The 25,634-nt window shown below is 45.3% G+C and overlaps 1 protein-coding gene and 1 long non-coding RNA gene across 7 annotated transcripts in view; one reads left to right on the plus strand and one right to left on the minus strand.

The window, feature by feature from the left end:
* Positions 1 to 983: 983 nt before the first annotated feature.
* The window catches only part of SUSD4 (sushi domain containing 4), a 138,883-nt gene continuing 114,232 nt past the window's right edge, over positions 984 to 25,634 (minus strand). For 3 of the 5 annotated variants that reach the window (XM_074385241.1, XM_039463471.2, XM_010340912.3), the window contains 4 exons: positions 9,534 to 9,731; positions 7,959 to 8,103; positions 3,252 to 3,634; positions 984 to 2,220 (listed from right to left, as the gene is read on the minus strand). In XM_074385241.1, the coding sequence (XP_074241342.1) occupies positions 2,192 to 2,220; positions 3,252 to 3,634; positions 7,959 to 8,103; positions 9,534 to 9,731 (755 nt within the window). In that variant the 3' untranslated portion in view covers positions 984 to 2,191. The remainder of the gene's footprint in view (positions 2,221 to 3,251; positions 3,635 to 7,958; positions 8,104 to 9,533; positions 9,732 to 25,634) is intronic. The other 2 variants (XM_039463472.2, XM_074385240.1) reach the window with 1 other exon arrangement.
* On the plus strand, positions 9,923 to 23,839 carry LOC141581083 (uncharacterized). Of its 2 annotated transcripts, none has more exons than XR_012513578.1 (3): positions 9,923 to 10,699; positions 15,205 to 16,338; positions 17,090 to 23,839. It is a non-coding gene; the product is annotated as an uncharacterized LOC141581083 (long non-coding RNA). The 2 variants fall into 2 exon arrangements; XR_012513577.1 differs by having other exon boundaries at positions 15,205 to 15,252; positions 16,255 to 23,839.

Here is a 25,634-nt window from a genome sequence, read left to right on the forward strand (position 1 = left end):
AACAAGTTAAGACTTGGGGGATGAATGACTGTAGTTTGCAATGGGAAAATCCCATGAGATTTGGGAGCCTGGGGGAGGACACTATTGTTTTGTTTGTTTGATTTCTCTAAATCTCATGTTGAAATTTGACCCCCAGTGTTGGAGGTGAGGCCTAACGTGGGGTGTCTGGGTCATGGGGGCAGATCCCTCATGAATGGCTTGGTGCCAGACTTGTAGTAATGAGTGAGTTCTTGCTCTATTAGTTCCCACCAGAGCTGGTTGTTAAAAAGAGCCTGGCCTTCTCCCCTTTCTCTTGCCCCCTCCTACCATGTGATCTCTGCACATGCCGGCTCTCTCTTCCCTTTCTGCCATCAGTGGAAGTGCCTTGAAGCCCTCATCAGAAGCAGGGGCTGGCACCATGCTTCCTGTACAGCCTGCATAGCTGTGAGCCAAATAAACCTTTTTTCTTTATACATTACCCAGTCTCAGATATCCTTTATAGGAACACAAATGGACCAAGACACTGTGGTACCTGTCTCCCCAAGTGCTGTGGGCTGGATAGGCATCCCTGTACTCGGTCTGCAGGTGGGGTGACTTGATGCTGTTGCTGTCTACTTTGTGGGGGGAGAATATCAGAGATGGCCCCTCATGCCTCTTCTGAACTGCCTGGCAGAAAATGAGGCACTTGCCCAGGGGTCTCTGAGAAAACCTCCATTTAGGTGAGCACTGTGTGCTATCTCCTTCTGTCTCTTGTTCTTAATCTTACACTGAATCTCATCACCCACGATCACTGTCACCACCCCACCCCTGCCCGCTCGATTCTACTGCACTATTAAAGTCACGCTTCAAACTGTCATTCTCTTTTTAATTTTTAATCAGTCTGTGTCAAGAAGAAACAGGACTTGATCAAGCTTCCAGCCCTCACCGCTCTATCAGCATAGCAATTTTATGGATCAGAGTTTTGTTTACATTTGTCTAAAACCAAAAGAAGGAAAGGAATCAACTCCACAGATCAACATGTATTTGAAGAGACACTTTAGGACACTTTGGGAAATTTTTTAATCAATCAGTTTCTTAGGAACAACACCCAGTGGGCACCATGAGACCCTCGCAGTAGGAATGCAGGAGTGGCAGGCAGGTGAGGTGGCTGAGTTATCTGGGCTGGGAGGCCAGCCTCCTGACATCTTAGGACAAACCAAAGGGGGAAAAATCCAACCTCACACTTCTTTTGAAGGTGGAACATGTTTACAGAAACAATTTCTGTTTTGGAAAATAAAAGTATGGTTGAATTTGGGGGTGGAGGCAACAATGACAGTTGGTCAGCTGGAGAGAGGCTGATGATTCTGAGATAAATGTTAAGTGGAGTCTTTAAAATGCTGAAGCAAAACATTACCTTGCTTACTGTCTCCATCAGGAGATGTATTTGAACACATTCTGACCATGTGTAAAAACCACCAGATTTACCCAAGGCCATGGATCCATGTGCCACACCATGAATACAAACACTGATGGTATGTTACCAGAAGACAGCACAGAGTTCGTGAACTCTACTTTTTGAAGAAACTTCCAGAAAGCAGAGTCTGCCCGTCTTTCCTTTCCTTTCTCACTGGAACTGTCATATCCTGCTTTCATCTTGCTTTGAGTAGAGTTATCTGGATGAAGGAAGATTCTCCAAATGTCACACAAGGACCCTTCCTTTGGGAGCCGGCCCCTCTCCGAGGGTGCAGGAGGCTCTGTTGTTCTTCCAGCATCTCAACACAAACTTTCTGCAGAGAGGCTGACCCATCCAAATTTGGAGTCCGGAGACAGTTTGAGCAGATTTTAGAAGCAAATTTACATAATGTGACATGCTTTCAGAGGGGGCAGGGAGTACTTGTAAGTCAATGGGATGTGTGTGATTCGGTGGAATGTGCGTGGAATTGTCCCATGTTCCACAGCATGAGACACATTTAACACCTCCATCCAGAACTGTGCGAGGCCTTCCCCACTGCCCTTGGTTCCCCATGGGTCTTGGCGAATCCGCAAATCTCATTTGAAAGCACTGCCATTGCAGCTTGTCAGCCTCACTGTGGAGCCTGAGATGCACGATGTGAATCTTCCCATGTAGATAAGTTAGACATTTAGCCCCCAAGCTCTGTCCTTCCATGACCTCGCTCCAGGATACAAGGTCCTTTCTCCAAAGGAGCAGGAGAGTCATCTGGATCTTGCCCCATTAGGGATCTTCTTCCATTAGAGGAATCTCTGTAAAAGAAGAGACGGTTATTAGCTTAGCATAACCAGAAAACACCATGGCGATCTGGAATTATATGCCTCATTAAAATATGTACAATTGCTCAAATCAGTGAGGAGAAGAAAATGTTAAGTTCCACATACCAGTTAATCACCAAATAAATCAACCCCCTACACATCTTTCTGTAACAATTGTTTTTTGCCGGAAAACAATTACGATCTTATTTCCAGTTTATAAAAAATAAAACGTTAGGTTTTAACCACCAGCCCTAACAGTCACACAAGCCAGAAAGTTGCAAATTCAAGTACAGAAAGGCAGTGTGGTTTGCAGAAAAGGAACTCCGTGGTGGCCCAGGAGACCTCTGTTTCCATGTCATTACTGCCATTTACTCCCAGTATAGGCCAAATTAGTGCTCTCATTTGCAAAGTTGCACTGGGGCTCCCCTCCTGTAGGAAACAGAGACCTAATCAATCTGTCACATTCGTTCTATTTTCCCACAAACTACAATCTGCCCTTCCTTGTGACAGGACACATGCATCTTTTACTTCACATCTGGTAAAAAATAACTTCTACGTACACAGAACCCTGGGGCTAGAACATACCGCCGGGCCCTAGTGCGTGCCTCTGGATCCTTCCTCCTGGCATGCATGTGCCATCCTGTCCCTAAGCCCCGCTTCCAGAAGTCCTACCTAATTAAGGGATAAAGAAGAAAAACATTCCAGATCATACGGACACTACAAAAACAAAGCCCCGGCCACTGTCGCCTTTCTTCTCTGGGATGGCTCAGTGCCTTTCAGTGCCTCCTGAAATTCCCATTAATGGGCTCATTACTTGCAAGATGGTGATCATTCCTTACAATAATTGGCTTTGCCCAAGGCCTCTACATGGAGACAGAGCATGAAGCAATTTAAGCTGAGTGAGAGGTAAATAGATTGATTTGACTCTGTGCTGGGGGTAAAGGGTGCGTAGCAAGGAGCTGGCTTGAAGATGCTGGTGTGGAGGTGTTTGCAGATGTGGCTTGGGACTTGGGGTAAGCACTTACCATCTGCAATGTCGATGCCTGGGCTGGTGGATGCCACCTCCCCCGCCGTGCTGGCAATTGTGTCAGGGTTGTCCAAAGCAGGGTGGGTGCTCTCTTGGCACCTGGGAGGTGAATACAGACTCTGGAGCAGCTCGGAAGAGCCTGAGATGCTGTCACAGGTTTCTGACTCCCCTGGGCCTGTGTCCGTGTCCCCTGAGCCAGGGTATGCTGGGGGGCTCTGATCGTCCACGGGTAAGGGGCAGCCCTGGCCCACAGAGGCCAGGTACCCGGGGCCTAAGGCACTCAAGCCACCACTCACAGCCTCGTCATAGGACGGGAGCATGACAGGCACGCCATCCACCACCACAAAGTCAGGCTCACTACTGGAACTCTGGGGAGGCCCCCTGTATAAAGAAAAGAAGTACCAATGTGTCAGAGCCTCGTCACCCTGGGGATGAGGCCACCCACGCTCCCTCCTGCACTCGGGGTCCTCAGGGCCCACGATGGGTGCAGAGCCCAGCATGGAGGATAATGTGGAAGAACCAGCTTCCTTTCAGGGACTGCTCTGGAAGAGGGTGCTGTCATCCCAGCTGCCCATGCTCTGGAGAGAGGAGGTTTTCTTGTCACTCCCTCCTGTCCTCCTGCCTCTGCGTCCCACTCTCTCCTCATGCTTTTCCCGTGCTCCTTTGACTGTGGGCTTTGGCCTTACGGCCGTAAGCTCCTACAACAGGGAACAACAGAACCCCTTCTAACAGAGCATCGCCACGCACCTCGGCAGCATCCTGCAGGATGGGGTTGAATTTGAGATAGCACTGTTAAAAGTACAGAAAATAGGCTGGTCCGAGTGCAGTGGTGTTTACACCTAATTGTTCACAACCAGTTACAGATTTCTTTGTTCCTTCTCCACTCCCACTGCTTCACTTGTCAAGCCTTAAAAATAATAATAAAAAGACAAAAAAGAAAAAAAAAAGCATAGAAAATAGGCCAGCTGGTGGCTCACACCTGCAATCCAAGCACTTCGGGAGGTCAAGGCAGGAAGATTGCCTGAGCCCAGGAGACCAGCCTGGGCAACATAGTGAAACCCTGTCTATACAGAAATCAAAAATGTTAGCCAGGTGTGGTGGCACATGCCTTTAGCCTCAGCTATTCAGAAGGCTGAGGCAGGAAGATACCTGGAGCCCAGGAGTTTGAGGCTGCAGTGAGCCATGATCGCACCACTGCACTCCAGCCTGGGCGACAGAGTGAGAACTTGTCTCTTAAAAAAAAAAGAAAGGTAACTGTGGACCCTGAATGCCCAGATGGACTAGTTGGCCCTAGGCTTATCATGTTTCTTTGTTGTTTTCTGCTGTAGTGTAAAAATCACTACATTTTAGTCTAGATTAAAAAAAAAAAAAAACTTAGGGAAGAAGAAAAAAAAGGAAAGCTGTGAGCACCGTGTCATTACCCCAGCGGAGCTGCACAGGCTCACCTCCACCTCCTGACCCCCGCTGCTCATCTAAGCAGGGCCTGGGCTGCCGCGGGAAGGCTGCCGGAGCTTCGGCGACGTCAGTCCGCGTGTCTGCAGGGAGGGCTCCCCTGGCACACAGCTCCTGGCCTGCTCCCTTTGCTTCTCAGCACTCTGCACATTCAACACTGCCCGATTGGAGCCTGGGGCATCTGGCACCACAGCCTGGGGGCCCTGTGACCACCACACTCTGCTCCTGGCCTCAGCAGGAACCCAGGGTGGCTAATAAGCAGCCAGTGGAACTTGGTTTCTTATTGTCTCTGCTGGGAACTGGTGCTGAGGGAGGAGGCCAAATGGTAAAATATCAGGGAGAGAAGACCCAGCTGGGTGAGCAGAACCTGAATCTCAGTCCTGGCAGCAGGGGCTCCAAACCCAAGAAAATGAAATGTCTGGGCATGTAGGGGGAAACACAGGCTGTGCGTCTCTCTAATGCTCAAGTCTACTGACTCTTTGAAACATCTCACAAAGGCTTGGAGATTATGGTGATGGACTCCTTGTCTCGCAGCTCTTTTTTTTGAGACGGAGTCTCATTCTGCCACCAGGCTGGAGTGCAGTGGTGCGATCTCAGCTTGCTCCAACCTCCGCCTCCCAGGTTCAAGTGACCCTCCTCTCTCAGCCTCCTGAGTAGCTGGGACTACAGGCACGTGCCACCATACCCGGCTAATTTTTTTGTATTTTTAGTAGAGACGGGGTTTCACCATGTTGGCCAGGATGGTCTCAATCTCTTGACATCGTGATCTACCCGCCTCAGCCTCCCAAAGTGCTGGGATTACAGGCATGTGTCACTGTGCCTGTCCTGCCCTGTGGCTTTTAAAGGCTGCCAGAGAGTGCGGGAGACCACCAAGACCACACTCTCCAGAAGGCAGGAGGCGGGAGGAAAGGAGGAGCTTGCTCTGAGCCAGAGTGCTGTCCCTCCACAGCCACCACTAGTCACTGTGTCCTTGACAATGACGCTCCCTTCCTCTCTGGCCACTTTGCGGTCTTGTGCTGGCCTCCCCTTCTCACTCAGGACTTCCTGCCTCCTCACCGTCCCTCGCACTTGCATGTTGTGAGCAGATGCCTCTCACCTCCGTGTAGGCCAGGGTGAGCAGATGCCTCTCTTTTCTCCATTTCTCTCTAACAGTCCACACCCAGGCCTCAGCTCCCACATCTGGCGGCTCCCCCTCCAAGCGTCCCAGCCATGCCAGTCAGCTCCCATGTGCCCCTTGTCAACATCCCGGCAGGGTCTACTCTTGTGGGATCTGGAGGAAAAATGGCCGTTCCTGGTTCGCCCTTGAGATTCATGTCATGTATGGGGATAGATGAGTCCAACCTTCCCAAAACAACTCAATATAAAATGAAACACTCATGGGCTAAGAACATCAGGTGAAAGAGTTTTGAGAACATTTAAAAAAAATCTTAATGTTTAGTAGATACCCTGGAAACTTTTCTTCCAAGAATATGTAGAAAAATAGCTCTGTGGGCCCCTTTAAAGTACTCAAGTGCACTATCAATCACGGCCCTGTGGGTTGGCTTTCTCTTTGTAATCCTTAGGCCTTACTGAGATATTGTAATTGCTCAGTGATAGAACACGGTCCCTTGATGAATATATAATAATGTGGAAGACGGAGAGTGAATGGCAGGTTGGAGAGGAAGGAAGATTTCAGTATCTCAGCAAGAGCTTGCATGGCACCAGGATGGCACTGATACACCTCTGGGCTTGTGGAAGGATGCAGGTGACACCCACATCTAGCACACATTTGTGGCTGGGGAGAGAGGCATGCACCTGTCAGGTTGTGACCATGCAGGGTCCCTGATGCCAGGCAGGGGAGAACTGCTATGTGAGGGAGGTTGCCCTGCGGAGTGTGAGGTTAAGGGCAGCTGCTGTCTGCAGTAGCTTTGCTCATTGCCTTTACTCCTCTCACAGTGGGGAGGTATGAGAGACACACTGCATTTTCCTGGAGGGAAGAAAGAAGAGGTTAATTCCAGGAGCCTCCTCCTCCATGAGCAAGAGTCCCTTTTTCAGGCACGTATGACGCAGGGTACTAGGCTGTCCCTGTGGGCGAAAGACAGATGCCCTTTTCTGAAGCATTAGGTTCTAAAATGAGAAGACTCTGACATGGCGACAGAAGGCGAGGAAAAGACAGCTTGTATCGGTGGCCCCTGGTTAGTGTTCTGAGATGTTTTGCTGTCCTCATCTTTTTTTTTTTTTTTTTTTTTGAGACAGTGTATCACTCAGTCGCCCAGGCTGGAGTGCAGTGGCGCCATCTTGACTCACTGCAACCTCCACCTCTCAGGTTTAAGCGATTCTCCTGCCACAGTCTCCAGAGCAGCTGGGACTACAGGCGCCTGCCACCACACCTGGCTAATTTTGTATTTTTAGTAGAGACAGGGTTTCTCCATGTTGGCCAGTCTGGTCTAGAACTCCTGACCTCAGGTAATCTGTCCACCTCGGCCTCCCAAAGTGCTGGGATTACAGGCATGAGCCACCATGCCTGGCCCTCATCTTCTCTTCTTAATGCTCATAAACTTATCCTTTCTAAACTACCTCTCTCTCCAGGAACAATGATTTGCCAGCAGTAGTGCTAGGTGGTTCTTTGGTAAAGGTGCTGGTGCAGTCCCCTTCAGTGATGATTTGAAGCTGAAGATACCAATGTGAGCTGAATGATGCAGCTGAGAAGGATGGAGAAGTGTCTTCCACATGTCCCCAGTGGTTCAGATCAGACTTCATGGTAGACTCTCACTAGCCCTTTTCTGATTCTCCCAGCCCAAGTCTTTCCTCCTCCTGAGGCTTCTCAATGCATAACACTTTTGCTTACACACCTCTGACCTGTGTCCCTGTCAGCTGTGTGCACGTCTAATCCTCCCTATGGACGGAGCTGAGTGGTGCCTCACTCCGGGGCCACATGCAGGGTGACCACAGTGGGAATGGCACCGCTGGGTGGAGTGGTGCACAGCTTGCAGCCCTAACTCTGTGATCCCACCGCTAGCCCCCCATGATGCCCACCTGCAAATGCTCTACTGCAGGAAGGAGGGAGAGACGGAAGAAAGAAAGAGGGAAAGGAGGTCTGTCTACAGCTTGGCGCTCTGACCTGACACCCCAAAACACCCCAGAATGTGGTTTTTGCTCTCCCTTGTTTCCCTTTAGAGCTCCAGCTTTTCACTCATCGCATGTTCTCTCTGCTGCTAAAGATGGCTGCACTGAGCCAGACCTCGAGCCATAGCTACAAAGACATGAAACTGACCTGGGGGGAAAGTGGGCCTTGAACTTGGTCTGGAACATCCTGGCCAGGATGACAAGCAGCAGCACCAGCAGCACACTGGTTGCCGTGAATGCCACGATCTTCCATGTGGTCAGGAGGGTCTCGTGGGTGCTGGGCCATGTTTGCTCTGCATGAGAGAGAACAAAGCTGTACACAAGGCTCCCACACTGTGAGGGGTGCCAAGGTTCCCCATAGGCTCATTTGCTGGATTCATCTGGCACAAGAGATGCACGTAGGGTGCCTCTGACCCCCAGGGCTTGGCTGAGATACCACGGGCCCCTGCAGCTCATGTAAATTGCATCAGGATCCACACAACACTGAAAACCTGTCTCCGGTGTGGGCTCCGCCAGGTTGCAGACCTGCACACTCACATTCCAATCCCAGGCACAGGCCTGGCACAGGCTTAAATAATGCATCTGCTTCTTGCCTGGAGAAGTTGTTCTGAAATGGACCAAAGCCTGGGGGAGTGGGAAGCTGGGCCCTTTGTGAGTGTTCTGGGATATGCTGTGAGGTTGGGTAAAGCAAGGAACAGAGGGCAAAGGGGACACCTGTTCCATAGCTCTCACACCCTACCACCTCTGACATCAACTGCCTGCCAGGTCAGGAGCAGCAAGAGCAGGCCCTTCCAGAAGAGATTCTTATCCTTGGGCACAGGCCACCTTAGGCATCTCTCAGATGCCTCCCTGCCTTGTTATGCCCACCCTCTGAGACACTCTGTACTTCACCCCTCTCTGGTTCACAGACCATCTGTGCACTGCTAGAGACCCAGCATTAACAAGTGCTTCCTTGAGTCCAGGCAAGAAGCATGCAGTCATCATCATTGCTCAGGGCAGCATCCCCAGCCTGGAAAGTGCTGGGGAGGGTGGGAAGGAGACAGCGGGTGTATGCTGGCACCCCAGTCTGCATCCTATGGTCACCACCCAGGTGCACTGAGGCCAGGAAGGGGAGGTGGTTTGAAAGTAAGTCATTTGCTTTTAACTATGAAGCCTCGAAGCTTGTAAATGGCCTATAGTTTTACAAGTGAGAGCAGGTGCGACACACAATAGCATTTGTATTCTAATATGTGTCCTTGAGTGGAAGAGAAAGGTAAAGTTATGCATCATTTGGGTCCAGGGCAATGCATGTAATTCTGGTCACACCCATGAACCTGTGTCCTTACCAGTGGAAAGGGACAAGGCTGGGAGAAAAAAGAATGCAGAGGCTGGAGGTCCTTCCATGGATGCTAGGGGTCTAGGGACTCTGTTTAGAGGGTCAGCATTTTAACTTGGGCATGGACAGGATAATACTCTGACCCTCTGAACAGGGTCACTAGACCCATTGCATTCAGGAAGGACCTCCAGCAGATGGGTTAATACTCTTGACCCTCTGAACAGGACCTACAAGCATCTGGCACAGAACCCAGCAGCAGCCCCATCGACCTGCAATGCTATGTTTTGATATCCTCTTCCTGACACCGTGTGGGAGGAGGGATACAGCTTGGTACACAACCGCCACCCACTATGTGCAGATGACCCATGGAGGGTCCGTCTCCTTCAAGGGCGAGGCCTTCAGTCTCACCTGATTTGATGCAGTAGACTTGATAGGAAGGAAACCACTCTCCATACTGGCAAGTGATATACTTGTAGTCGCTGGTGAGGCTGTAGCCAGGATCGCAGTAAAACTCCACCACAGTTCCGTGGTTGTAGCGCTCGCAAGGCCGTGGGTGGCAGACGAAATCTCCGTGACTCACCATTGGAGGCAGTGGACAGACTTGGGCAGTAGGGGAGAATAAGAGTTTGAGAACCACAGGCTCACCTTTGTCCGAAGCCCTTAAGACAAAGAATGGCCTAGGAGAACTCAGTTAGAGGTGTGCTTACAGATGAATCACCAGGCTACTGAGTTGCACTGGAGATGGCCTCTTCTTTAGTATTTTTCATGGAAGGTCGAATGGAAGCCTGCTCTAATATTCTGAGCACATGCTGTTGTGACATGCCATTGTGAAGTACCTCGTAAAAGAGAGGCTTGTTTTATGATGCAAAGAGTATGCCTATTTAATAGAGAGTATTAAGCTACTCTATTAATAATGCATGCTATTATGTGCCAGACAACCTAGTAAATAAAATTAAGATATTTCTGAACAAAATCTTTACTGAAAGGCATAGCTATCCCAAGCCAGTTTCTGTGACCACAGTAGTAATTTGGGACTATTAAAATCGCAGGGCAGTGTCCCTGACCCGGTCCCCTACTGCCCTGCTGACATGAAGCAGCTCTTCCAGCTCCACCTGCAGAGCCAGGGCACAGCCTCCAGGGCAACCAGAGCTAGGAGGCCTGGGCGTGAGTCTTGGTTCTGCCACCAACACCACCCTGTGTGACCTTAAGCAGATCCCTTAACCTCTATGAGCCCTGACTTTTCTCCTCTGTAAAATGGAAGCTTATGCTACCCTAGGATGAAGCCTTAGGGTTTTTCTGACTCTAATATTCCACCACATTAGGGGAAGAAAAAGTTGTTTTTAGTGTCCTATCTTGGTACTGCATTCTAGGTTGCAAGGTAAGAATGGTTCCATCTCTGTCACCAGAAAGACGGCTTCAGTGGAGTCTGGTGCTTTTCCATCTTATGCCACAGGGAGCTCTTTCTTGGATGAGGACTCAGAAATAAACAGCGCTGCTGCTTAAACATTCTTCAAGAAACAGTCAAACCATAGATTCTACCAGTGCCAGCTTCAAACCCACACTCATGGAAACCGGTAAGAACTTTGACAAAAAAACTCCTCAAACCAAAAGTTAACTTTTGATTCCCTTTCTTGGGGTAACCAAACACCCTGGCCAGTGCAGAACAGGTACTGCCCACCATACAGGCTGGAAGAGGTGCCCTCTCCACACTGGCCACTGAAACGATTCACTGGCAGCAACAGGTGCCCACTGAGGCTGGATAACAAGATGGGCCTCCCTGCAGAGCAGGCCACCCTGCTGGAGGTGTGTGGAGCAGTGGGGAAGGCATGCTGCAGGTGCTCTCTGTCATCCGCAAACAGCACTGTGGTGTAGGTCTTGGTTCTTTCAGGGAAGGGGAAATGCAAACTCACAGAAGCAACAGGAGGAGTAAGCAGACAGGCCTAGGTCTGAATTCTGGCTGAACTACTCACCAGCCGACTGACCCAAACCAATCCCTGCTCATCCTTGAGCTTCAGGGTCCTCAGCTGTACAAGCGTCTCTGAGGGCTATTTTGAGAAATGCAGGTGAGGGCTTAGTTCAGAGCTGACAAATTCTAAGTGCCTATTCAGAGAAAACCAGGATTCAAGTATCTAAAAAGATGGAATATAACGAGGTGATGCAAAGTGGAGAAGCCAGCAGAAACACCCCGAGATTAGCGACAGCAGGAAGCCGCTACCACTCCTGGGCTGGTGGGATGAAGGGGTCTCATTGCTGGGGTCCCCAGTGGAAGGTGGAACCATGGAGGGCTATCCTGCAGGAGCTGGAGCCCAGGCAACTCAGACCCTGCTGGAGATGCCCCCAGGGCAGGAAGAGTGAGAAGGAGCCTGGTTTCTCCACCTGCCCACCCTCTAGGCTCCCTCTGGACAAAGCCAGTGGGGAGCCAGGTGACAAGGGGGTCTGAGAAATGGGGTCTGCAGTGGACAGCCTGTCTAGATCTGCTGCAGTGCAGGGAAGGTCCAGGGGTCGATCTGAGGCTGGCAGGCCCAGGTGTGCTCAGTAAATGGTGGCTGTCAGAAGGCTGCTGCGTGGATCCCACAGGTGGACACTGGCAGGGACAGGCTTTGGGCTCCGATTCTAAGGCCCAGGAGCTTTCTGCTGCCCCGCCCCAGGGTATCTCCTGGGCTGGCAAATGCAGTCACATAACCACTTACATTTCTACAAACTCTTTTGCTCTTTTCAAATTTGCTATCACCAGGGTGCTCTGGGAGCATCCCCAGGAAATAAAGCAGCAAGAAGCAAAGGGAAGGGCAGCTGATGGAAGAGGGAGAGAGAGAAAGGCACTGGCTGTGTTGTTGAGCTAGTCCTGGGAGATCCAGGGATGTGGCAGTGAGGGCTCTTCTGTCCTTGGCGGCCCTCCTCCATGCCGTTTCTCCTCCACTCAAGTCTTGGAAGAACACTAGGAAGGGGTCTCCAGTGGCTCCAGGACTGACTGGGGGGCCCCCTCTCCTGCACTGCTGGCATGTTCCCCAGTGCTACTGTATTCTCAGGAGGCCAGCACCTTCTGTGGGACAGGAGCCCCTTTCTGTGGTCAAGGCTATGGCAAATGTCCATCGATAGATGAATGGATAAAGAAAATTTGGGCAATATACACCACGGAATACTATTCAGCCTTAAAAAAGAAGGAAGTCCTGCCACTGAGGACACCATGGATGAACCTGGAGGACAGTCTGCCAAGTGAAATAAACCGGCACAGAAATACAGACACTGCACAATTCACTTACATGTGAAATCTAAAAAAGTTGAACACATAAAAACAGGTAGCAGAATGGTGATTACTAGGGTCGAGGAGGTAGAGAAAATCAGAAGACGTAGGTCCAAGGGCAAAAGGGTGCCGTTCTGTAAGATGAAGTCCAGAGCTCTGATGTATAGTGTGCAGACTCCAGTTAATAATACTGTATTATACAGTAGAAATTCACTAAGAGAGTAGATTTCAGGAGATGGATTATCTTAACTTACTTGACTGTAACAATCATTTCACTATGTAGACGTATCTCAAAACATCACATTGGACACCTTAAATATATAACATTTTTACGAAAGAGAAAAAGGGGTACACATGGCAGGAAGGCACTCCTCCTAAAAGGCTCTCCAAACGAGTCCCTGAGGGGCACTGTAGGATTAGAGAATTACCAAAACTGTTTTCAAAGCACAGAAAACGTCATGAAAGAGGCCACATAAATGGATGCGTTTGTGATCAGCAGCATTTTTTCTCACTGGGCCTGAAGGATGAACGACTTCAAATCATTGCATTTGCCCTGAGGCAAATGGTCCCATGGCGTGCTCAAGCATTTCTGTACTGTACAGATCAACTATTTAATCAACCATTTAATGAGCAAAGGCAGGCAGCACTGAGCGGCTTATAGGGGCATGGGCTGGGGAGTTACCCAAATTTGTGTTCAAACCCCAGCTCTACCACTGACGAGCTTCGGGGTGTTAGGCAGCTTGTTTGACTTCCTGGGGTCGGGTCTTAGCTTTTTCATCAGTCTAATGAGTGAAACAATTCCCAGCTCCTCCAGTTGATGTGAGGATTTGAAGATGTATGGAAACCAGACAACACAAATGTCAGGGACACAGTGGGCACTTAATAAATAACAGCTATTAGTATCACTGGTGTCCAAACTTGCTAGGGTTCCCATTCTACCCTTCCCATACTGCGGCACTGCCAGGCTCCTTAGGCAATTAGGATATGTGGGGTTGCACCAGGGAAGCCCCAAACATTCAGATAATGTGACCGCATCTCATCACCACACTTTCTCAGAGGTCAGATAAAAACCATCCATTGTAGAGGCTTTAACTCTGGGACTGTCATAATCAGCTGGTAATGGAGATGCATTTTCCCCCTAAGTAGAAACATTTATCTTCACACCTTGTAGTGTTTCTGATGATTGCCCCTGGCAGGCCATTAGCTTTGCTGTAAAGGAAAGCCCCATGTGGGGTGGTGAGGGTAGAGGGTGGGAGTGTTTCTTTTAACTTGGAGGCAAACGACAACAAAAGTATTATTAATTACAAACTTAGAGAATCTTATTTAAAAATCCCGATATAAAAATACCTATGGCTTAGGGACTTCCACCTCTCACCCAACACAGCCTCTCACTAGGGAGCTGAGTTCTGCTACTGTCTCCTCTCCACACCTTCCCTAACAGATAGTTCTATGCAGACAGACAGACAGACACACTCCCACACCCAGAGGCCTTAGACACATGGCAAACAGCCCCGTGAACAACAGCCACGTGGCTGGCATTTGAAATAACCTGTGTGTTCCTAGAAATTCCGGTGAGTAAAAGTGGACCGGCTATAGCACTTTTTCTGTTCTTATCTTAGAACTCCTTTAGGCTCAGCCTGTGACTCACATCCTGTCAGTTGCTAGTTCTAAGGAAAACACACCCTGGGAAAACCTGTGGGTGATGAACAAAGATCCTTCCGCAACTCCATTTTTCTTAATCTTACTTTAGGCATTATTAGCAACAGTTACGGCTTTTGTGAGGCTTGGAGTCTGGACATTTGGTGGTTACAGGCAGAATCCAAGCAAGGCTCTGCTGAGACTCAGCCAGAAACGGAAGATGATTCCTGTCCCCCAAGTGTGAAGTCTCTGCTCCTTGTTTCACGACAGAGGGTTACGGCTCTTTCAGACTAGCCGGAAAATTCCTACCTATCCAAATGGCTGCAGGGTCCAGTTTTTACCATATTTAGTCTCTTATGGAACTTCCCAGAGGTGGGCCACATGGGGGGAGGCGGGACCAAAGGATGGAGTGCCAAGGCATGGGACTTGGAAGTCTTCCCTGTGGTGCCCAAGAATGGCCTGAGCCTGGCTGGATGCACCTGCTGTAAGACTGCAATTTCCCCAAATAAGCCTTCCCTCCTGACCCAGCCTCCTCTCAATTTAGTGTCCTTTCCTCACCCTCCCTCTGGCTATTTCCTCCTATGCAGATTTAACTGCAACACAAACACCAGCCCCTTAGGGAAGCCTTCCCCAAGCGCACAGGCAGTGATCTTTGAGTTCCTGGGCACTTTGTGCATTTTACATGCCTAATACTTGTACAGATCTGTTAACTCTTTGAGAGTAGGGATGGTGTCTCTAGAGTTTTTCTAACTCCTGTAGCATCCAGCATGATTCCAGATAAACATTTGCTATTGAGTGAATGGAAATGTCAAAGTTTTCACAATAAACCAGAAGCAGTTCCCTGTCCGCTTCTCTCCTCTTGGCAATGATCTGCAATTTTCACACTGTGTCTGGTACTATTTTTTAATGAGAAGAAAAGGGGAGACATGATGATAGTTTTATCATAGCCTCATGGCTTCACCTGACGGACACTACACACATGGATTTGTGTACATTTTAGGGATGGCTTAGTGACGTGAAATAGAGCTTCGCCAGTCCCATCTCTGAGATACACACTAAAATAAAGAGGTCAGTGTTCCTAACATCTGCAAAACAATGCCAGTTGGTTCTTTCCTTGATGCACTAACAGGTGTGCAGATCATGGTATAATACAGCATATGATAAAAATGGAATGTTTAACTCAAATGTCCTTTATTGCAGGAGAACCACATTTAGAACAGAGATGTGGTGGTGCTAGTTAAGGAACAGGTAGGTGCTGGGGTGGGAGAGGACTTTAATGGGGCAAAAATAAAGCACAGCAGCTGCCAACCTGACATGTGGGAAATAAAGGACAGGGAAAAGATTTCAGGTCTTCCTCCTGAAAAAACCAAGTGTAAATATGAAAACATAAGACTATTTCTCTTGATTGAAAAAAAAAAACCCTAAAGCACCCCCTTTTCCCCCAAAAAATAAAGACTTTATTTTTTAGAGCAGATTAGGTTCACAGCAATATTAGCAGAAGGTACAGGAAGTCCCCACATAACTCCCTGCTCCCATGCAAGCACAACCTCACCCATTATCCACATCCCCACCGGAGTGGTGCATTTGTTACTGTTGCTGAACCTGTCATTATCACCTAGAGTCCGGAGTTTACATTAGGGTTCACTCTTGGTGTTGTACACGGGTTTGGATAAATGCATATTGACATGTATCCACCATTAAAGTATCATGCAAAGTAGTTTCACTGCCCCCAACCCCCACCCCACCGCAAATCCTCTGTGTTCTGCCTGTTCATTGTACCCAACCACCCCAAAAAGCCTGGCAAGCACTAACTGTTTTGCTGTCATCATGGTTTTGCCTTTTCCAAAATGTTATGTAGTTGGAAGAGTACAGTACATAGCCTTTTCAGATAGGTATTTCACTTAGTAATATGCACTTAAAGCTCCTTCGTATATTTTCATGGTTGATGGTTAATTTCTTTTTAGTGCTGAATAATATTCCATTGTTTGGATGTACCACAGTTTATCCATTCACCTACTGAAGGACATCTTGGTTGCTTCTAAGTTTTGGCAATTATCTATAAAGCTGCTACAACATTTATGTGCAGGCTTTGGTGTGGATATAAGTTTTCAGTTCCTTTGAGAACTGGTATTCCTTTTCAGTAAATACCAAGGAGAAAGACTGCTGGATAATATTAAGAATATATTTAGTTTCATAAGAAGCCACCAAACTGCCTTCCAAAGTGGTTATATCCTTTTGCATTCCTGCCAGCAACAAATGAGAGTTCCTGCGGCGCCACATCCTCATCAGCATTTGGTGTTGTTTAAGTGTTCCAGATTTTGGTCATTTTAATAGGTAAGCAGCAATCTCTCTTGTTTTAATTTGCATTTCCTGATGATATCTGACATGAAGCATCTTTTCATGTTTGTTTGCCATCTGTATATCTTCTAGGGTGTTAAGGTCTTTGGAACATTCTAAAATCAGGTTGTTCATTTTTTTTTTCAGTGTAAAAAGGTTGTTTTTTTAATTTTTAAAAAAATTGTGTATATGTAACATTAGCCAAAATTATTTAGAGTCAATAAATTTTTATTCAAGGAATTCCATGTTGTGATTTCTTTCACTGTCCCTTAAGGTCACTTTAGATCCTCTAAAGAGCTGGAGTGAAAAGATTTATCACTTTTTAATGAAACTGATGCTTATTTTAATCCAGTTGTCCTGTCAGCCTGTAATTCTTTTGAGATGGAGTCTCACTATGTCGCCTAGGCTGGAATGCAATGGCTTGATCTCAGCTCACTGCAATTTCCACCTCCCAGGTTCAAGTGATTCTCCTGCTTCAGCCTCCTGGGATTACAGGTATGCACCACAAGGGGTTTCACCATGTTGGTCAGGCTGGTCTTGAACTGCTGACCTCATGATCCACCTGCCTTGGCCTCCCAAAGTGTTGGGATTACACACATGAGCCGCCGTGCCCGGCCTTGTGTTCTTATTGTAGACTTTTAATAGTTCCTTGTATATTTGAATAACAGTCCTTTATCATATGTGCCTTTTATAAGTATTTTCTACCAGTCTGTGGCTTTTCTCATTCTGCTAACATTGTCTTTTGCAGAGCAGAAGTTCATTTTAATGAAGTCCAACTTATCAATGATTTCTTTCACACATCATGCCATTGATGTTGGATCTAAAAAGACATCAGCATACACAAGGTCATCTGGATTTTCTTACATGTTATCCTCTAAGAGTTTTACAGTTTTGCATTTTACATTTAGGTCTATGATTTATTTTGAGTTAATTGTATGAAAGAGTGTAAGATCTGTGTCTAGATTTTTTTTTTTGTATGTTGATGCCCAATTGTTCAGCATTATTTGTTGAAAATTCTGTCTTTGTTCCATTGTATTGCCTTTTATCCTGTGCCAAATATCGGTTGACTATATTTATGTAAGTCTATTTCTGGGCTCTGTATTCTGTTCCATTGATCTATTTGTCTATTATTTCACTAATACTACACTGTCTTGATTACTGTAGCATTACGGTAATTCTGGAGGTCAGGCAATGTCAGTTTTCCCACTTTGTTCTCCTTCAATATTATGCTGGCTATTCTCAGTTTTTTGCTTCCCCATATAAACTTTAGAATTAGTTTAATAATACAGAAAAAAAAACTTGCTGGGATTTTGATTAGGAGTACTTTGAATCTATAGAGTAAGTTGGGAAGAATGAACATCTGGACAATATTGAGTCTTCCTATCCATGAACATGGACTATCTCTCCATTTATTTAGTTCTTTGATTTCCTTCATAAGAGTTTTGTAGATTTCCTCATACAGATTTTGTAAGATTTGTATCTAAGTATTTTATTTTAGGGGGAGCTAATGTAAATGATATTGTGTTTTTAAATTTCAAATTCTACTTGTTCATTGCTAGTATATAGGAATGTGATTAACCTTTGTACATTAACCTTGTATCCTGCAACCTTGCTATAATTGCTTATTATCGCTAGGAGGGCTTTTTTTTTTTTTTTTTTTTTTTTTTGGTCAATTCTTTTGGGTTTCTTACAGAGATGATCATGTCACCTGTGAAAAAGATGGTTTTACTTCTTTCTTCTTAATCTGTATACCTTTTATTTCCTTTTCTTGACTTACTACATTAGCCTAGAACTTCCAGCATGATGTTGAAAAGGAATGGTGAAAAAGAACATCTTTGCCTTGTATCTGATCTTATGGGAAAGCTTCTAGTTTCTCTTCATTAAGCATGATATTAGCTGTAGGTTTTTTGTAGATATTCTTTATGCAGTTGAGGATACTGCCCTTTATTTCTAGTTTACTGAGAGATTTTCTCATAAATTGGCATGAGATTTTGTCAAATGCTTTTTCTGCATCTAATGAAATGATGATGTGCTTTTTTTTTTTAGTCAGTTGTTGTGATGAATTGCATTAATTGATTTTTAAATGCTGAACCAGCCTTGTATATCTGGGATAAATTCTACTTGATCATGGTATATAATATTTTAATGCTTTATTGGATTAGATTTGCTAATATTTTCTTCAGGAATTTTGCATTTATGTTCACGAAAAATATTGGTCTGCAGTTTTCTTTTCTTGTAACGTCTTTGTCTGGTTTTGGTATTAGAGTAATGCTGGCCTCACAGAATGAGTCAGGAAGTATTTCTTCTGCTTCTATCCTCTGAAAGAGATTATAGAGAATTGGTATAATGTCTTCCTTTATGTTTGGTAGAATTCACCAGCAAATACATCTGGGCCTAGTGCTTTCTGTTTGGGAAGGTTATTAATTATTTATTTAACTTTTAAAATAGATATAGCCCTATTCAGATCATCTGTTTCTTCTTGTGTGAATTTTGGCAGATTGTATCTTTCAAGGAATTGGCCCATTTCATCTAGGTTATCAAATTTGTGAGCATACAGTTGTTCACAGCATTCCTTTATTATCTTTTTAATGTCCATGTGATCTGTAGTGATGTCCACTCTTTCATTTCTGATATTAGTAATATATGTTCTTTCTCTTTTTGCTTAGCCTGTTTAGAGGTTTATTATTTTTACAAATCTTTTCTAATAACCAGCTTTTGGTTTTGTTAATTTTCTCTACTGAATTCCTGTTTTCAACTTTATTGATTTGTGTTCTAATTCTTATTTCTTTTCTTCTGCTTACTTTGTATCTAATTTGTTCTTCTTTTTCTAGTTTCCTAAGGTGGAAGGTTAGATTACTGATTTTAGATATTTTTTTCTAACATATGTATTCAGTGCTAGAAGTTTTAATCTAGGTACTGTTTTCACTGCATCCCACAAGTGTTAAGTTGTATTTTCATTTTATTTAAAAATATTTTTTAAATTTCTCCTGAGAGTTCTTCTTTGACTCATGTTATTTAGAAGTATACTGTTTGCATTTTGAGATTTTCCTATTATCTTTCTGCTATTGATTTTTAGTTTAATTCTACTGTGGTCTACGAGCAGAATGTGAACTATCTTTGTGAGTATTCCATATGGACTTAGAAGAATGTATTTTCTGCTGTTTTTAAATGAAGTAGTCTATGTATGTCAATTTTTGTTTAATGATTGATGGTGCTGAAATCAACTATGTCCTTACTGATTTTCTGCCTGCTGAATCTGTCCATTTCCAACAGTGGATTTATCTATCAGTTTTTGCCTCATGCAGTTTGATGCTCTGTTAAATGCATACACTTTAAGGATTGTTAGGTATTCTTGGGAAATTAACCCCTTTGTTTTTATGAAATGCTCTTATCATTGATAACTTTCCTTACTATAAAGTCTGTTCTGTCTGAAATAAATATGCAGTGGTTACTGCTCCTTTCTTTTAATTACTGTTAGCATGGTACATTTTCCTTCATATACTTCCTTTTAATTCATATTAATTTGTCTTCATACTTAAAATGGGTTTCTTACAAAAAACAGACAATTGTATCTTTTTAAAAATCTACTCTATCTCTGTCTTTTAATTTGTGCATTTAGACAACTGACATTCAAAATAATTATTGATATAGTTGAGTTATCTACCATATTTGTTATTGCTTTTTGTTTGGTGCCTTTGTTCTTTGTTACTATTGTTATCTTACACTTTTTCTTCCACTTCCAGCATTTCTTTTTTGGTTTTAATTGAGCATTTTATCTGATTACAATTTCTCTCCTGTCTTAGAATATCAGTTATACTTCTTTTTAAACTTTTTTTAGTGGTTGCCTTAGCATTTGCAATGAACATTTACAATGAATCCAAGTCCACTTTCAAATAACACAATGCCACTTCATAAGCAATATGAGTACCTTATAATTACAAAATAATCCTATTTTTTCCTTTTTCCCATCCCTTGTATCATTGCTGTCATTCATCTCACTTAGCATATATGTATATACACATATGTGTGTGTTTGTGAGTGTAATATACCTAAGCACACATAATCAAGTACCTTGTTACTATTGTTTTGATATTATTTTGAATAAACTGTTATCCACTAGATCAATCAAGAATAAGAAACATAAAAGTTTTAATTTTACCTTCACTCATTCCTTCTTCATTGTCCTTTATTTCTTTATATAGGCCCAACTTTCTGACCTGTATTACTTTATCTATCTCTAAAGAACTTCTTTTTAACATTTCTTGCAAGGCCTACTGGCAACAAATTTTCTACATTTCTGTTTGCCTGAGAAAGTCTTCCTTTCTCCTTCACTTCTGAAGGTTACGTTTTGTGGGGTATAGAATTCTAGGTTGGTGGATTTTTTTCTCTCAACACTTTAAATGTTTCATTCCTCTCTCTTCCTGCTTGCATCGTTTCTCAGAAGAAGTCAGATATAAATAATTCTTATCTTTGTTCCTCTATGAGTAAGGTGTTTTTCCTCTGGCTTCTTTCAGAATTTTTGATTTTTGATTTTTCTGTAGTTTGAAAATTATATTTCTGGTTGCAGTTGTTTTTAGTTGTTGTTGTTTTGTTAGTTTGTTCTCCATGTATCCTGCCTGGTTTTCTGAGCTTTCTGTGGTCTGGTGTCCATCAATTTGAGGAAATTCTCAGTCATTATTGTTTCACCTATTTCTTCCTTTTCTTTCTTTCTGGTAGCCTCATCATACATATGTTTCACCTTTTGTAGCTGTCCCACAGTCCTTGGACATTCTGTTCTTTTTTTTTCCTTCAGTTTTTGTTCTCTTTGCTTTTCAGTTTGGGAGCATTCTGCTAATATATCCTCAAGCTCAGAGATTCTTTACTCTGCCATGTCCAGTATACTAATAAGTCCGTCAAAAGGCATTCTTTGTTTCCATTACAGTGTTTTTGATATCTAGCATTTCTTTTTGGCTCTTTCTTAGGATTTCCATTTCTGTTTACATTGCCCATTTTTATTCACATGCTGAATATTTCCTCCATTAGTGCCCTTAGCATATTGATCACAGTTGTTTTAAATCCACATTTTGAGAATCCCAACATTCCTGTCAATGTCTGCTTCTGATGCTTTCTCTGTCTCTTCAAACTGTGGGGTTTTTTTTTTGCCTTTTAATATTTCTCGTAGTTTCTTCTTGATAACTGAACAACGTATACCAGGTAAAAGGACCTTCCGTAAGGAGGCTTTTGGTAATGCAGTGGTGCCATGCAGAGAAAGGAGAAGCATTCTGTAGTCCTAAGATTGGGTCTCAGTCTTTTAGTGAGCGTGAGTCTCTGCACTGTGAACTTCACAAGTGCTTCTCTGTTTCGTTTTGTTGCCCCTCAGTGCCTAGCACAGGATGTCTAGAGGGGGCTGGAGTTGGGTACTTCCCTTCCTCCAGGTCAGTTAGGCTCTGACAATACCCCAGCAGTTTTGGCTGTGGCTGGCAAGTTTCTCCTGAGGACAGATGACATTAACAGGCTACTCCGGCATAATTCAAAATGGCTCATTCTCCTTCCCCTGCCAAAAGCACAAGGGGATTTTTATGTGAGAAAAATGCTTACTGTGAGAACCTGGTAGAGCTCCTGGAGGTAAAACTCACAAAAGTGTTGGGGTCCCCCTTGACTGAGTCCCCCTAGAGCTTTTATCTCTAGAGTTGTCCGCACTGAGGCTGCAGCAATTCATCAATTGCAGTCAGGTTCTCTTACACCTTCCCCAACCCGTCTTGCTTCCCTTGGTACCAATACTGGTTTGCTTTCAGGGATGGGGATCCATCACCCTGGCCCTGCCACAGGGCAAAGCTGCTGGGGAGTGTGGGGAGAAGAAAGCATCTGTCAGTTGTCTCAGTCCCCAAATTCCTCATGTTCTCTGTTAGCCTAGGCAAAAGTGTCTGACCCTACTGCTTCTCTGCCTTATTAGGGATGCAACCAAAGGCAGATCCTCTCCTTCTCCCATGGCATGGTCTGATTAAGTGGGTGAGCTGGAAGGGTGTCCCCCTGGCCAGATGCTTCCCACGATGGGCAGCCTGGTGACAGTGGCCACGGGGGCCCTGCAACAGACTTCTCCCTGGAGCACACTGGCCAGTTCTGTGGCCATTCCCACATGGAGATGCCACAGCACCTTCCAGAGAGACAGAAGCTGCCTCAGTCCAGGGAGGCCTGCGATGCACATAAGCCCCACAGGTTTAAGGAAGCAGGGCTGGGCTGCCTGCCTTGCCCTGGATGATCCTGGCTAGTTTCTTCTGGGAGGTGAACCACACCATCCTTTGGAGAGATGGGGCCTCCCAGGCACACAGTCACCCCGCCTCCCTGTGCACTGGCAGGGCACTCAGAGTCACCTTCTCCCAATGACATCATCCTTCTCTCTCTCCAGCTCTGACTTTTTTCTGCAGGTGACTCCAAGCTCCTTTAGGTGAGTGCCGTTCATGCCACTGAGGTTGGGTGGCTCAGAGGGCCCCCAGGGCCAGGCAGCAAAGGTCACCTTGTGTTTTGTGGGTGTCAGCAGCAGAAGCCCATGCTGTCTCCACTACCAGCATGTGGCTGGAGCATTTCATTTGCTTACAGCCAACTAAATCTCAACCCACTTCCTTCCTGTCTTCAGATACATCCAGGCCCCCATCAGCACTGTCTGAGCTCAAAGAAGGGCAGCTAATCCTATTGCCCAAAGCAAAATGAAGCCAGAAAGAAAGCCTGACTGATGTACTAAGTAGAAAGAAAGAAAGAAAGAAAGAAAGAAAGAAAGAAAGAAAGAAAGAAAGAAAGAAAGAAAGAAAGAAAGAAAGAGAGAGAAAGAGAAAGTAAAAGGAAGGAAGGAAGAAAGGAATCTTCCATGGTCTCTTCCTGCTTTGAGTTATCAGCACTATGGCACCTCCTCCAGCATAGATAAGGGAGACTATTATACTTGGACAATCTGCATTTTGGATTTTCTGAAATAAAAGACTATTATCTAAGTACAGTAATTGTGTTCTTTCGCTTGTTTTTAAATTTACTTATTTAACAAATATCTTTTGGACAACCACTGAGACCACCTTGGTCCCATCCTCAGATGATAAATAAGTAAACACATGGATATTTATGTGGCCGGATAGGCCTTCTCCTCTATCTGCTGATAAAAACATTAATAGCACAATCTCACACATACAGGAGTTGGGATGGAGATCTCAGGTACCACATATCCCACCGGGACTTGGAAGGCACCTAGACCAAAAGAAGGCAGATTTTTTTAATGCACAGGAAGAGCTAAAATGAGTGCTGGTACTAGTAGGGAATTAGATAACTAGGAGTCAGAAGGTTTAAAAAACTAAAGGCCAGCCCACCTTGCTTCCTCTGCAATGGAGATGGGCCAGAGTGAACAGTTGCCATATGCACTCCATGCGGGAGAAACTGAGAATCCTCCAGACACAAGAGGAGGCCAGGAAAAGGGCCTGGGCCTAGGGAAGGTGAGAGGTGAAACTTCGAGGGGCCAGTGCAGCTGGGGAGCAAGGGAAAAGAGAAAATAAACAGGAAGAAGGAGAGTCTATGGGTGGAACAGTCTCCACCAAGAGAAGGCAGGTCACGTGGGGACATCTCATGGTCTTGGTCCCTCAATGTAGATAATGTAGGGACCCTGCTGAGTCTCCAACCCCACCCTGATGCTACAGATTAGATTCTACCACTGAGAACTGGTGACTAAAATCTGCTTGAGTCTCGGTTTAGGCTCAGGTGTTGTTTCCTGATAGAGGGTGGTATAGAGCTGCTCTGTCTCCGCAGTCATAGGCAGGTGCCCAAAGTACCTTCAAAAGGGAATATGGGTGGTCAGAGAAATGGAAGAAATTACTCGCAGCTAAACAACAGACTGATTTCAAGATAAGAAACTGCTTACGTTACATCTAATCACAAATTCTCTGTGCCACGCTGGAGACCAATAGGAGATACAGAAGATAGACTAACAGCATTGGGTGTGTGTGCAAGAATCTGCTTTAGATGAGCTGTCCAGGAAAGGCCCCTAAATAAATGACTTTTAAACTGAAATCTAGAGCAGTTCTATTCACAGTGGAGTCTACAGACCACTGGTGCACCCTACTGGTGTACCAACTGTTTGCTGCAAATCCATGACAAATAAATAGAGAAACTGGTTTGACCTTGTCACAACATCCATGTGTTTTCAATTTCTATCTTAACAGACATTTTCAATAGCTAAATTGCATTTAAATAATACAATTTGACTACAGTTGAATCTGATAGTTAAGGAGAGTTCGACTTAGTTAACCTGACAGTTAAAAATGGGACCTGTATTATGTCTTTGTCTTTTTATTTTATCTAGAATCTGTTTTTTATTGGATATTACTGGTCTACAACATATTGGAAAACAACCACCAAACCACCGGTCCCTTCATTACAGAGAGATGAGAGGCCCTAATCCAATCATAAACGCATATAGGAATGCATGATGCAGAAAGACTAGGAAGGACTCGGTCCAGGAAGTGCTGGAGGAGGACGTGCCTGGCGGTAGGGGGTGGGGGGTGGCGTGTGTGAAGGTGGGCTGCAGGCACCGAGAGGCCTGGATGGTGGCTGAGTGTGCAGGGGACAGAGGGCTACACAGCATGAGGGAGGGGAGGCAGGTGGGACAGTGTGCATGCAGCTCCGTGGTGCCACTGCAAGCAGTCGGGATTTTATCATAGTGTGAAGGAACACTTCGAAGAGCAGGGACTGACATATTTCTAAAAACCAGCTGGGTGGAGAACAGGCTGTTGTACAGCAGGGATAGACATGGTAGGACTGCCAGGAAGCGGCTGCCATGCTTGAAGAGATGGATGGTGGCAGTCAATGTGGTGAGAAGGAGAGTGACTTGAATATTCTTCCTCTGTTTCTACAATAGGACTTGGTGATTTGGGGGCTAGGGGAAGATGAGTCAAGGGTAACTCCCGGATTTCTGACCTGGCTTCATTGTGGTACCAATTTCTACGTTAGGTTTTCTTTGTGTTTGTTTGTTTGTTTGATGGAAGGGAGTGGTACAGAGCTTGGTTTTGCACTCATCAGGTGTGAGCTTCCAATGGGAAAGTCATCCAGGTCAGTTAGGCAGCTGGAGAAAGAGCCCGGGATAAATGCAGAACTCAGGAATCATGAGCATAGAGATAATCTTGACAGGCATGGGACTGCATGCACTCACATAAGGGGAGAGGGCAAAGAGAAAAGGGAACAGGACCCGGTCCAAATGCTGAGACATCTTACAGGGATGAGAGAGACTGGCAGAGTAGCCTGGGGTGCTTCAAAGAAGCCCACACAGGAGACTGTCCCAAGGA

This window comes from Saimiri boliviensis, chromosome 14 (assembly GCF_048565385.1).
Source record: "Saimiri boliviensis isolate mSaiBol1 chromosome 14, mSaiBol1.pri, whole genome shotgun sequence".
In the NCBI taxonomy this organism is placed as follows: Eukaryota; Metazoa; Chordata; class Mammalia; order Primates; family Cebidae; genus Saimiri; species Saimiri boliviensis.